Source organism: Cebidichthys violaceus, unplaced genomic scaffold (genome assembly GCF_023349555.1).
Source record: "Cebidichthys violaceus isolate CVI_PGR_0920_01 unplaced genomic scaffold, fCebVio1.0.p SCAF_2, whole genome shotgun sequence".
NCBI lineage: Eukaryota > Metazoa > Chordata > Actinopteri > Perciformes > Stichaeidae > Cebidichthys > Cebidichthys violaceus.
Genome location: NW_027176372.1, coordinates 19,854,339 through 19,867,697, shown reverse-complemented (window position 1 = coordinate 19,867,697; position 13,359 = coordinate 19,854,339). Strand labels below are relative to the sequence as shown.

Below are 13,359 nucleotides of genomic sequence, written 5' to 3'. Positions count from 1 at the left end.
AGTATGTTTAAGGGCTTCCTGCTTTTATACAAGACCGTGATATATGATGAAAATCAATAATTAATAAAAGAAAACCCCGATTGAAACAGTTGTTTTAATCTGAAGCAATAAATCTAACAGACTCATACAAACAAGGGCATGTCTAATCAATCATATTTTCCCTCATGTGTTGAGGCAATCCTCTCCCATCACCTCCACTTTTCATCAAGGCCTGCAAGCCCCACAGGGAGACATACAAAAACAATAGTGTGTACTTGGTATGACACCAGGGAAGATGGGGCCTCTGATCTCATTGTGCTTTTAGAATACTTTCTAAGGGTTAACAAAAAACCTAAAAAAGCAGTTGACTGTCAGATGAGATCATTTAAAATGGTCACTTTTGTGAAGTATGTACAAAGACAGAACAAATGAGAAACTTAAATGCATATTCTTGTACAACTGAAGTGTTTTAGCAGCTTGAATACACCCTATAACAAAAGAAGTGCTCCTTTTTTCTTTCTTTCTTTTTTTTTTTTTTAGCACAAACTCAGCTTTGAACGCTTTGTATGTTCATGATCACAGCTTTATCAGGCCTTAAAAATGGTAAAAACGTTGCTGCACGTTCACACATTTGACACAGATGTTCCCCAAATTGTTAATTCCCTACTTATGAATGTTAGTCCAACAGTCCCACACTGGACACTGACTGAAGAAACAAGCATCGGTTTAATCTTTTGATCCTTTTTCTGTCCAACGTGTGGTACATTTAGAGCATTGTTAAGTGTGTCAGCAACAAAATGACGAAAAGTGACTTGATAACAAAGAGCATGTTGATTAAACTATGGACAAAGAAGAATCTAAGTTTGAAAATAAATATTTTTCCTCTCCATTTAAAAAAAAAAAAAAAAAAAAAAAAAAAGAGCAAAGGGAACAACATCTGTGTGTCTTCTTTGTGAGTCCACAGTAGCCCGACTCTCTCAGAGGTACTGAGAAATATGGACAATATTTTCTTTTCAATGGGCATGCAGTCCACAGGATCACAAGACCCCTGACAAAAATCCTGTGGAGCCGTATCCATTCACTTGTCGGTCGCTGGGTTGAAGATGATAATGGTTAACATCCATTGGAGCAAAATATTTAGAGACCGATCACCTCAGCCTGAATGGACCATCTGCATCTCTTTTTTTCTCAGTCACTTTTTCTTTCTCTAAGCCACGTAGTTGTACTGGTTTGGGTTCTCCTTGTCACGCTCCATATAGTCCCTGTCAATAAGAGACTCTATCCTCTTCTTCAAGTCAGCAGGCTGCAAGGGAGGAGGACAGAGAGGAGGCAGAGGTTAACACACGAGGCACATGCCGACATTTCTGGTTATTTTTATACTTTGAGGTGTGAGGTAATCACAGTGAAATGCAGATTCATGCCATGTGACATTCCCAAGTTACCAAGTCTTAACTTACTAAATGTAACTTACTACGTCTTTCTTATACAAGCCAGTTTAGATCGTACCCCGATAGCTTTCTCTAAAGTCAACTTTTATCCACACTGACAGTTCTGTCAGCTAATGGGGGCGGTAACTTGTTGACAGGGAAACAAACAGCCTGTACTTATCGAGATTTCTTATTGCAGAATGCAGATATTAACGTAGTTGTCGCCAGATAAGTAACAAGAAATAGCATTATAGAAATTCCAAATATATGTCCAAGTGAATTCAGAAACATTGTCTCAGTTTCATAGAACTGAAATGTTAAAATTCTTAAGGATTTTTTAAAATCTCAAATATAAGTATTGACTCTCAAAAAGCCAGTATCTACAATCCTCAAATGTGTTCTCTATAATTCATCCAGTGTAAATGTTAATCTGGTACATAATGGAAACAAATTAACAAAGCAACCCCTGCTCATACATCCATATAAATCAATGAAATAAAGCGATTCAGTGTTGCGTTAATCACCTTGACGGGGAATTTGAGCTGGTTGTACACTTCAGACATCAAGAGATTATGGCTCAGAGTCTTCCTCATCTTCATGATCCGCACGATGGCGGCGTCGATCTGATACTGACGATCCTGAAACACCCTTTCCGTGGTACTGGCTTGCTCCTCCACCTGTGAGGAAAACAACTAGTTAAAATAAAATCACCAAAACCTTTAAGTGAGGAAACTACTGCAAGATAATATCACACCGTTTCTTTCATCTGGATCTGGTTTATTTTGATCCTGAAGAGCTTGTGTTTGAAGTCATCATTGCAAGAAAACTTGTCCCCGTCCTCCACATCTTTGCTTTTGGGGATTTTGGTGAGGACGCGTGCTTTTCCACAAGCTAGTGACTGCAGAGTCCTGCGCAGTTCACTGTCCTCTGTAAACCAAACAGACACAAACAGTGTTTTTAGATCAGTGGTGCTGCTTAGTGAGTGCTGTCAACCGAACTTTGATGTGATCACACAAACCTATTCCTGTTGCCAGTTTGATCTCCTCCAGGGTGAACTCCTCTCCTTCGTTAAACATCAGCAGCACGAGTGTTTGGAAGAGCGACACCTGCAGCTCCTTCTTGCCCTTTAGTAGGAAAAATCAAAAGAACACAATTAACATGATGCTGTATTCAGCGGAAACACACCACAGCATTCTCTTATTAGTCATCTACCTCTTTAAATTCAGCTTTTAAGACACAATGGCCGAGTGTTGATTGCCACTGCAGCTTCCTGCCGCTGTGTTTGCCCAGGTAGAAGGTCTTGAAGATCTCCTGCAGTCGCACCATCTGGACGAAGAGAACGGAGGCGTTACAAAGCAACAGTATATTTATTGCATGGCAGGTTATAAAAACAGGAAATTATTCTCTGTTTGCACAGCACTAACCTCAGCAGGCAGGTGCACTTCCATCGGGACATAGGTTGGCCAGTAGCCCATCGTCAGGATGTTCACCGTCAGCTCAATGTTGCCGGGAATGTTTTGGCACTGCATATACTACAGAAACACGAATGACACACACGGTGATATCCACCTGCCATACTTAATGCTTCTCTTTAGGTTAACTGCTATGCTGTTTCAGGTGTCGGCGAGATGGTGAAATATGATCCATGAAGCACAGTCCGATTCATAAATCCATGAGTTTGAAGGCTTATTCGATTCTAAAGCAATGCACGGTGGTTTGTAATAATATGGGGATTTCACAACTCTGGAAACTTCTCACGGTAACAATCACTTTCCTTTGTTGCAACGATTGCAAACTTATGAGTGGAAATAAGTCATTTCTGTTACGAAGTAAACGACCAGGTAGAGATGAAAAGATGAATCGAATTTGACAATGAAATAACATTTTACGTTAACATAAACGTGAGGATTTGAAGCAGGTTTTTGGGAATAATTCAACTTTTTCGACAGTTGATCGGACAAAATGAGACATACATACTGTGTGTATATATATATAATAAAATCAAACTCAAACAAGTAAGCGATTGTTTAAGATAACAATTGACAGAATATTTAATAATAAAATAAAATAGATAAAATAATCTTTAGTTGCAGCCCTAATAAGTATTCAATTGCCCAAAGCCGCCCGTTGCCAGATGGGGTTGCATTGCGTTGTTGCAAAGGTTGATCCAGGTTCAATGATTCTGCGTTTTTAATTCAGCAGCCTTCTGTATCTGGATCCCTACTGTGTCAACACAGAGGACAAGGGAGCTGCATTGTTCACGTAGCGCTCCCGTCTGTGTGAAAACTAAACTGCCGTACACATGATCTCATTGCATCAAATACAACATTCACAAGCACACTCTAATAGATTTAACCTACTATTGTTGTGCTGACCTGTTTGAACTGCACCATGATGTCTTTAGAAAGCTCCATGTCCTTGAACATCCCCTCCAGTTTGCTGGTGAACGCTGCTCCACATTCTGAGGAAACACCAAAAGGTGACAAGTCAATGTGTATTCAGGGTCAGGGGTGTCCCAATATACTGGTATTAAATACGAATATTGATATCATATTAATAATACACACGATAATATTGTTGCTGTGAAGTCTTTTGGCCAGAGTAATAAAAGGGTCAGGATTCCCTTTCTGTGATGTACTTCAGTGTTTCTGTAAAGAAGTGACTCTCAAGGATTAAACTCACCATGTTTCAGCTTTGACAGCATCGATTTTTCAGCATCCACAGAGGCGCTTTTTCCAACCAGCAACCTCTTGGCCAGATCCTTTTTGTAAAAGGCCTCAAAAACATCTTTTCCTAAAATGACAACACATTATTATATTAAGAACAGAGAGTAGGGAGAGGGTTCTAAACTGAAAGCAGTGTGATCGTAAATATTACCATAGATGAATCTAAAGATTATCATGATCTTATCCAGCATCTTCTCCAGCTCTTCGTCTGTTGCTTCTTTGTTTCCCGCCCTTAGCTTTGAATCCACGTGTTTTGCTGTAAATAAAAGCATATTTAAGGCACATTGTGATTAGATGCTGTTGTATATATTTGCTGACGGTGCAGCAGTTATGAATAGGGGGGGCAAATGCTCACTGACCTATGAGCTCTGCAGGTTTATTTGGCCGTTTGTTGATGAATGTTTCGAAAGCCTCCTTCATGGCGTTGACAAACTTCTCGTTCTTCATGAAGCAGATGTCGATGACGTGATCCACCTTGTCCTTGAAGTCGAGCAACTCTTGCACCATTGTTTTGTCTTTTTCTGGATTGATTACGATTGTGCTTCCAAAAGCCTAGTTGGTCAAACAACAGTTAGCAACAGATTATGCGAAACAATGCCCGAGAACGTCATCTTCAGACCTGTATCACTGGTACTGCGGTCATACCTTTATGTACTCTATCCAGTGCTGCAGGAGAACCTGAACGCCTCCTCGCACTCGACTGAAGAGCTGATAGAGAAGAGACAGATCCTGAATTCTGTTCTCATCCAGCAGGTGAGTCAGCCCTGGAAGGTCCCAACAACAGAGAGTCAGAGGTCAAAGTTCAAGCTGCTTTTATCTCACGAGGCGGCATAGATAGATACCCGACGCGTTCCAGACATGTGAAGTGACTCGTGTGTACATTTACAAGAAGTATTTACTGTTGTGTACCTTTTTGCAGAGTAGCTGTGAGATGTTCACCCAGCAGCTGCTTCTCCACAGTAGCAATGAGCGGTTTTCTGAGCGGAGGATTAAATAAAAAAAAAAGAAAGCTCAGGTTAAGTTGTTAAACAGCAAACTAATAACTACAGTCTACCACTCACTGTGTGCTCTGGTCTAGATATGTGATGACTCTGTCTGCCTCCTCCTCCAAGCGCTTGCTGACATGATGGAGATATTCTGGTACCTAGAAGAAGAAAAAGCATATTATGATCTGTTAATATCTACTACTTTAAATATACTGTCGAGCTTCCAACAACTAAAACAACATTTCACAAGAGCTTTTTCTACAATACAGCTGAATTCTTAATAACCCAGGTTTAACAGTACTTTACATAAAGCAGCAAATTAAAATAACTTATAGATAACAAAAGACATTAGCAGGACCATCATAAAACAGATTCAAATTCATATAATGTAAAAAGAAAAGAAAAAAAGTAAATAAAAGTCATAAATTGAGGGTTAGCTACACCAAAATCCTCAAGGTAACAGTAAGATACTGTATACACTCAGCTGCCTGTTTGTCATAATGCAGGGTAATAAAACATGATGATGCTTCGACTGCATGATCATTTAAACTGTATTTCATTATACAGAGACAGATGTTTCCACAAAAACTGAACATTATAATGTTGATGAAGGACTCTTTGCAGTTTCATCCAGATGTCCTTAATAACCGGAGTATAAAAACCTGGACCGGAATCAGAGCAGCCTTCACGATCACAACCACCTGGGAGACGAGCATCGCTCCACGTAAGAATGGAAGAACACGGCGAGTAACAAGGAGAAGTACTACATGTAAGTATTACATAAACTGTCCATCTATGACTAAGTAAATGTTTTTATCACAGTTGGACTCGACAAGAGTTTTGTTATTTGATTGATCAGGTAAATGAATTCATGCGTTGTAACTATTAGCATCAAGATTTAAGAAGCTATCTATTTGATCAGCTAAATCTTATCTGTGCGTATAGTACAGTCTATGTAGAGTTTAACCTCTATGTTTTAGGTTAGCCGTTTCAAAGATCCCTCAACCCACAGTGTCTCAGAAATAAACACATTTTACTTTCACATTCGCAAACTAAATGATAAGACAACCTGAAGAAAAACATCAATAAAGAGTGGAAATGTGTCTCAATCCAGTGCGTCAGTAAGTAAACAAAGCGGCATTAAAAGCAAAAGCTTTTTCAGCCGAGATCAAAGGAAACCGTCACTCCAAACGCACCGTTTATTGTGCCTGTGCTGCATTCTGACGGACGCGCTGGTGTTTCTGTTCTTTTGTGATGGATTTCATGTTGCGTTTGAATTGCTTTTGTTTGTTTTCAACATGAACACAAAACAGTGAGTCCTTTCTGTTTTATTCTGAAGAACTCAAATAAAAAAAGACCTAATGTTGCAAGTTTTTTATGCTTACATATTAAAGCGGGCCCTGAACAGAACATGTACCATTGCCTATCTTTGACCAGGTATTCACTGAAATAAGAGACAGAGCTGGCCCAGAGTTTAAGGGCCACATCAATCACCTCTCTCTCCTGCATCAGCCTCTGTCCCTCTGCAGCATACAGCCGATTGGTTTCCTCCAAAAAGCGTTGCTCAAAGCAGTCCTGATAAATCTGTCAGGGACGGAGAGAACGCAGGTTTCATTAAAGCCATTTGTCAAGAAGAAGCTGACAACTCATCAAACCCCTGTGCGGGTGATGATCACAAACAACACAGCCACACTTTTCTCAAAGCACAGGACAAAGATGCAGGCTTTCAGATACAGACTCACACCAGCTGACACTCCCGTGTGGACCGTTATTAAAGCAATAATTAAGCGGTACATGGTCGGTTACCTGAAGGTCGGAGAGCATGCTCAGCAGGCTCCTCAGCAGGCTGCGGTCTATCGCCTCCCCGTTTCGCTCCCTCTCGATGAGCAGCAGAATCCCGTCGATGGTTTTACTCTGGACCTTCAGGTCACTGATGATGTAGAACCTGAACAGCTCCAGGCCCATGTCCCTGCAGACCAGAGCATGCTTGTTCAAAACACCCACTTTGAAAAAAAAAAAAAACAACAACCAGAAATCAGCCTCACACTAGCGGACATCAGGGATCACTCACCAGATCGATGGCAGCATTGAATTTTGTAAAACATAGGTGCGGTCCAAAAACAAAAATATACTCCTAATCATGATCTGTGAAAGGAGGACAAACAAGAGTTAGAAAGCAGCACTAATGACTGCGATTACACACAGTTGAGACTTCACAATACATTTCACAAGTAACACAACAAGTGCAATACTAAAACAGTGGACCAACCATTTAACAAACAAACCGCATGGAAAGGGAGGTTGTGTCAACACTTTCAAGGGATACAACAACGACCACTTGTCTTATTAAAGTTATAAAACGTACCATTTGTCTGCAGTGATCCTGCCAGCACTTGTCAATTTTCTTTAGGAAAAGCACACTGTCCAGGGCATCCGTATGAACAGTGTTAAGGAAAAAGAGCTTTACTGCGACACGACCGCATGATTAACACTGAGCTATACAAAAGTAATTAAAGATCCACGGATAGAAATTCAAGATAAGTGGAATCTGTGAAGGATATTCTCTGAATTGATCAATTTGTGCCTTGATGTGGTCTTCACACACGGCCCTCAGCTGTTTGTAAAGCTTGGCGGATATCTTATGGGAGCACAGGTTCTCAACAGCCTGAGGGGACAAAAGAAAGAGTCAAAAAAGGACATTTCCTCCATGGACGAGCTTCCTCTGGGAGGTCAACAGGGCTGTGGTGATACCTGATAGAGCTCCTCTAGATTGTACTTGATTGAAGTGCTGTTCTGTATCGCCTCCACCGCCTCCTTCAGCTTCTGCCAGGTCTCCTGCGTGTAGTTCTCGGGCAATTTGGGCTTTTCTGTGTGCGGAAAGAAAACACAAACAGCTGTGAAAAGACTGTAAACGTAAGCAGGCCCTGAATGACAGACAGTGGACCTCATTGGACCACAATGCTGCTGTGTAACCAGTGCTAACATAAAACATGTGTGTTTATGACTTATTAAAATATAGCAGGATGATAGTGAAGTCTATTATCTTGTTATTAGACATTAATTACATAAATACATTAATAAGCGTTAATTGACGATTGCTGGTCGTTTTATTTTGTAGGCTGGTTGTCTGACTATCGATGTTTCTTGTTTCCAGGTCTCTCCTGATAAAGAGATAAAAATCTTAATTTCAATAAAACTGTGATGCGCCAACAAATAGCCACATATAATTAAAATGGTTTAAACATGGCTGACATCCTAAATATCTCAATATAGCATTACACAGTAAAGAATTTAGCAGTTTTCCAATATTGCTAAATTAGATATAAGATAAGATTATCCTCTATTATAACATTATGACTGATATCATAATAATAATAATAATAATATTCAATAATCAGCAAGTCTCAGCCTCTTTATAGTCTTATTAGCAACTCCTAAAAGGATTTAAATAACTTGTTTTTGGACTGTTTTAGTTATGTTAAATGAGCAATGAGTGCCTCTACTTAATTAATTGATAACTTTATTATTTATTTAAAGTCTACATTTCTTCTGACTGAACTGTGACGGTGGAAGCATGCACTGCTCTCAGACTCAGCTAAGTTTATAATATTTTAGTATTTAAAATTGAAAAGCAGCCTTCAGGACTAAAGAACAGACCACTGAGCCCTGGTCTCATGTCCCAGTCTGACCATGCATATAATCACAGTGCCTGTGGACTTTTGTTTACTGCCGTCAGTGAATGTTTTGAAGCTTGCATCACATCATCCACCACAGTGTACATCTGCTACCTTTGAAGTTCTTGATGACTAGTTTCTTGGCGGCACCGGGTTTACTGTTGGAGAAGATGCCGGAGCCTGCGGGCTTCGTCAGTCCGTTCGCATGGTGTCCCAGGAACCCGGCTTTGCTTTTGTTATTGGAGCACGAAGCAGCAGCAGCGGCGGCAGCAGCCTCCTCAGCCATTTTCACATCCAGTCCAATGAAATCCACCGAATCGTCAAACCTCAACTTCTTCTGGATGTGCAGCGGCGTGGGAGAGGAGGAGGAAGAGGAGGAAGAGGAGGAATTCAGGGTCTTGGGAGGCGAAGAAGAGATGGTGTCGGTAGTGTCGTCCCTCTCTGAGCCGTTTATTTTCCTCTTCTTCGGAGATGTGATGTTACCGCTGTCGGTTTTGACATCAGTAGCCGCTGCTCTAGCCTCCTGGGTTGGCGGTGGTGGGGGATTAGGGGAAGATAAACCTGTTGGAAACATGAAAAAACGGGGAATACTAATTCTCAACAGTCAAGTCTTCTGATGCGAAACTTCCAGGCTTGCTGGGAGATGAGCTCAGTGTCCGCAAGCTTTTAACGTTATCTATCTTAACGCGGATATGGGCTTTTCCCCTCCAGTCTTTTATCCAGTATAAAACAGATAATAAAGTGTAAACTACACAGATCCACTTGAACCGAGCCTGGTCTCTTTCTTGTTATTGCTGGCAGGAGAAGAAAGATGGTTGGCTATTGCTTCCTCTTTTTGCCACTCGTGTCCAAACCGCGTTGTGCTGTCGTTCAGTGAGAGCGGTTAACTGAAGCTTCCGTTAACGATGATTATTCACAGAATAAATGTAGCAACAGCAAAAAAATAGGCTCACATGATACTAAAAACAGCCTTTGGTAAACACGGGGAGAAAAGATCGCTCATAAAAGATAGTCGGTGACCCCACCGGAAGTACTTTGTACAAAAAGTACTTTTTGCCCAAGCGTGTTTTTTTTTTTTTTTAATACAAACTACGGTGTTGTAACTGCTCTGGCCACAAGATGGCGCTAAGCCAACGCCATGGACTGATGTCATTTTCTTTTACGGTCATCAATTCACCAAACATGAATGAATAAAGGAAGTTGCCCAGTTAAGATATGAGTGGACATTTTCTCTGTTATGAATATTTTCTAGTTTACACAGTAAAACTGAAATATAATCACAGATTCATTAAAGATAAAGTGTGTTTGTCTGTCATAAAACTGCTTGTCTCTTTATCGCTTAATCGCTTTGTCTACATTTATTTACCCTACCTGTGTATATTATATTTACATTATTGTTGTTTATTATTGCACTGTACTGCATGTTTGTATCTTGTCTTGTATCTTATTTTGTATCTGTTTCTGTATCTTGTTGTTTGCACCTTGTGTTCATTTGTTCGTTATTTTGTTTTTCACTTGACCAAGGAAACACAATTCTGTTTATCTATGGACTGTACGGCACTACATAGATGGATGACAATAATGTGTCTTATATCCTTTACTTAATAAAAATAGGTTTGTCTGCTCCTTTCAATGAAAAAACGACATAATATTCTTTCCATTGCATTTTGTTTTACATTCAGTGTATATGAATGCATGAGTAAAGGCAACAGTGTGCAGGATTTATATTTGACAGTAATATGTAGGCTAGTGTATCTTAAACTGTGAGTACAAAATGTATAAATTGTAAGGAAGTGGATGTTTTAGCAGCACATGGTTATTCCACATTATGTAATATGAATAGTTTCACAGAACAAAAATATAAAACAGCAGCAAAGCACGACTTTAGATCTTGTACACATAAACATTTCAGTCCGTCACAGCAGAGCCGTGTTTATTTGGCTCTGAGTCACACGAGGGACCAGGTGACGAGATCTGCCGTGTAACGCACACAACTGTCGTAAAATGACGCGACACTCATACCGCTGGCCCTGCACTGCTAAACAAGCGTGCATCTCCAATAGCATTACTTGATAAATTACTTGTATTCCGTTATTTACTTGTAGTTTACCATACTTGCATCTGGCGCAGTGAGTCTGGACTATCTTTGTGACAATTGAGGAGCGCGGTAACGGCAACAGCGACCAACGAGGATGTTTAAAAAGTACGTTGTTGATTATTATCCATGTTGTAACGTTAGCTAACCACAGCTAGGTGGCTAACGCTAACTGATTAGCAATCGCGTCTTCAACTTTGTTGTAGACTCAAGTTCAATTAATGAGACATGATAGATGATATTATGTGAGATCCTCTGTTATTACATTAGACAAGGTCTGAACATATGTATATTAACACGTGTCAGTGCTGTGTGATTTATAACGTAGCCTTGTTTTTTAACAATACAGTTCCTTAAATCCTAAATCCTAAAGTCATTCAGGCACATCTGAAATTAAAGTGATTATTATATTTACCCTAAAATGAATGTATTTATCTGGATGAGATTCAAAATAATATTGATATATTCATATATGTGAATATGTGATATGGTGATATATGATATAATATGCATAACTGTTTATGTATGTATTTATCGTTTATTATTTTTAGTGCATGCTTTTCTTCTCTTAAGACTGTACATTTATCGTCTTCCCAAAATATCTGCATACTGTGGGTATTGGTTAATATTGGCTTGAAAAAGCAATATCTGAACAAAACCAACATTGTTTACTGCCAATATTTGCCTCAATGTAGAATCAGTGTCCTCCATTGTGTATGTTTGTGATGCATGTTTGCCTACATAAATCAATCCCATGACAAATGAAAAGTATTAAATAAAAGGCTCAAACTTTGTGGCTAAAAAAAAGTTTTAACATATGAAGGACATGCCACAAAAGCTTGTTCTGTTTCCTGTTTCAGATTTGACGAGAAGGAAAATGTCTCGAACTGTATCCAGCTGAAAACATCGGTGATCAAAGGCATCAAAAATCAGCTCTTGGAACTTTTTCCCGACATTGAGTCCTCGCTTAATCACATAATGCCAAAAAAGGATCCTGTCAAAATAGTGAGATGGTATGACCTCATCATTTCATTCATATTGTCGTCAAGTTGCTCACATGAAATCTGTTTTCAGTACGGTGGATTTTTACAGTTTTTATATCGCTGTTCTTCCCACAGCCACGAACACATTGAAATCCTGACAGTGAACGGAGAGCTGCTCTTCTTCAGACAGAGAGAAGGACCATTCTACCCGACACTCAGACTGTTGCATAAATGTAAGATCTTTTAATGCCAACTGCTGCTTGTGTTTGAGTTTCCTCACACTGATAAGAAGTTGTCTTTTTCCTAGATCCTTTCATTCTGCCACATCAGCAAGTAGACAAAGGAGCCATTAAATTTGTCTTAAGTGGAGCCAACATAATGTGTCCCGGGCTGACGTCACCAGGCGCTAAACTCTACCCAGCTGCAACCGACACTGTAGTTGTATCCTTTCATACATGATGCTTTCACACTATGAATTATGTGTTAAATATCATCTTCCTTCCACATTTTAAATCACTTACGTACGAGTTTTATCTTTAACGAGTGGATGCAGGCCATAATGGCGGAGGGAAAACAACATGCACTTTGCGTTGGCATCATGAAGATGTCTGCAGACAACATGTAAGATGTTTATTTCTACATTTGACACATGCAAAAAAAAAAAAAAAGAGTTGCTGCTCTTATGATGCCTGATCTTGATCTGTCTTTTGCAAAACAGAGAAAAAGTCAACAAGGGAATTGGAATTGAGAACGTTCACTATTTGAATGATGGATTGTGGCACATGAAGACGTATAAATGATGACATCAGCACCTGCAACGCACACACCCCCCCCCACCACCACCACCAACCCCCCGGAAAGTGTGGAGCTCTCGACAGCAACGCATGAGCTACCCGACAACTGTTTACACCTAATGTCTTAGCTGTGTAACCTGCTTTGAATCAGTCGCCATATGCACAAATAAAAGAAAGATCTTGCTTCAAATCGTTATCTCAGTTGGTATTTTGCATTGGATCCAATTTAAGCTCAAAGCACAAGATTGTAAAACTAAATGCAGCAAAAGCAGCTGATACTTGTGTATCTCTTGCCAGACGGCAGCAGGATGAACAGGCCGTAGATTTGGTGGGTTGTGTCTTTTTTTTTTTTAATGTCCTTTGGGCCCTTCGCAGGCACGTCTTGTCACTAATGATGTTCTGGGCGGTTTTAATCACCACTGTAGAGGCCCGTCTGTCCTGGGCTATGCACATCCCATGCCAATTAGGTTTCCAGTCAGGCTGCTTTCCATTAGTCCTGTGTAAAAGCTAACAAGAACCTGTCATGGGAATCTGCCTTCTTAAGTTTTCGCAAGAAATACAGCCGCAAGATTGATTTCCTCTCTATGAAGTCTCATCGTTTGTGGTGTCTGCAAACTTCACAACGGTTCTCTTTTTGTTGGCGGTAGCAGTCGAGAGTGAATGGGAGGGGGCTGAGCACAAGTCTAGTTGGAGTT

The 13,359-nt window shown here is 40.1% G+C and overlaps 2 protein-coding genes across 2 annotated transcripts; one reads left to right on the top strand and one right to left on the bottom strand.

Moving 5' to 3' along the window:
• Positions 1-75: 75 nt before the first annotated feature.
• Positions 76-9,804, bottom strand: cul4b (cullin 4B). The gene is made up of 20 exons (XM_068715092.1): positions 8,907-9,804; positions 7,870-7,985; positions 7,680-7,783; positions 7,484-7,553; positions 7,190-7,263; positions 6,925-7,087; positions 6,613-6,702; positions 5,194-5,276; positions 5,042-5,109; positions 4,778-4,896; positions 4,492-4,684; positions 4,284-4,388; positions 4,089-4,199; positions 3,782-3,867; positions 2,831-2,938; positions 2,619-2,732; positions 2,425-2,530; positions 2,161-2,333; positions 1,931-2,083; positions 76-1,282 (listed from the first exon to the last, which is right to left on the bottom strand). Exons 1-20 carry the CDS (start codon positions 9,364-9,366, stop codon positions 1,187-1,189), a joined length of 2,592 nt encoding a protein of 863 aa, XP_068571193.1. The 5' UTR covers positions 9,367-9,804; the 3' UTR covers positions 76-1,186.
• A 1,002-nt stretch (positions 9,805-10,806) lies between these two features.
• mcts1 (MCTS1 re-initiation and release factor) lies at positions 10,807-12,854 on the top strand. Its single transcript, XM_068715091.1, has 6 exons — positions 10,807-10,995; positions 11,748-11,900; positions 12,006-12,103; positions 12,178-12,311; positions 12,424-12,491; positions 12,589-12,854. Exons 1-6 carry the CDS (start codon positions 10,985-10,987, stop codon positions 12,668-12,670), a joined length of 546 nt encoding a protein of 181 aa, XP_068571192.1. The 5' UTR covers positions 10,807-10,984; the 3' UTR covers positions 12,671-12,854.
• Positions 12,855-13,359: the final 505 nt, after the last annotated feature.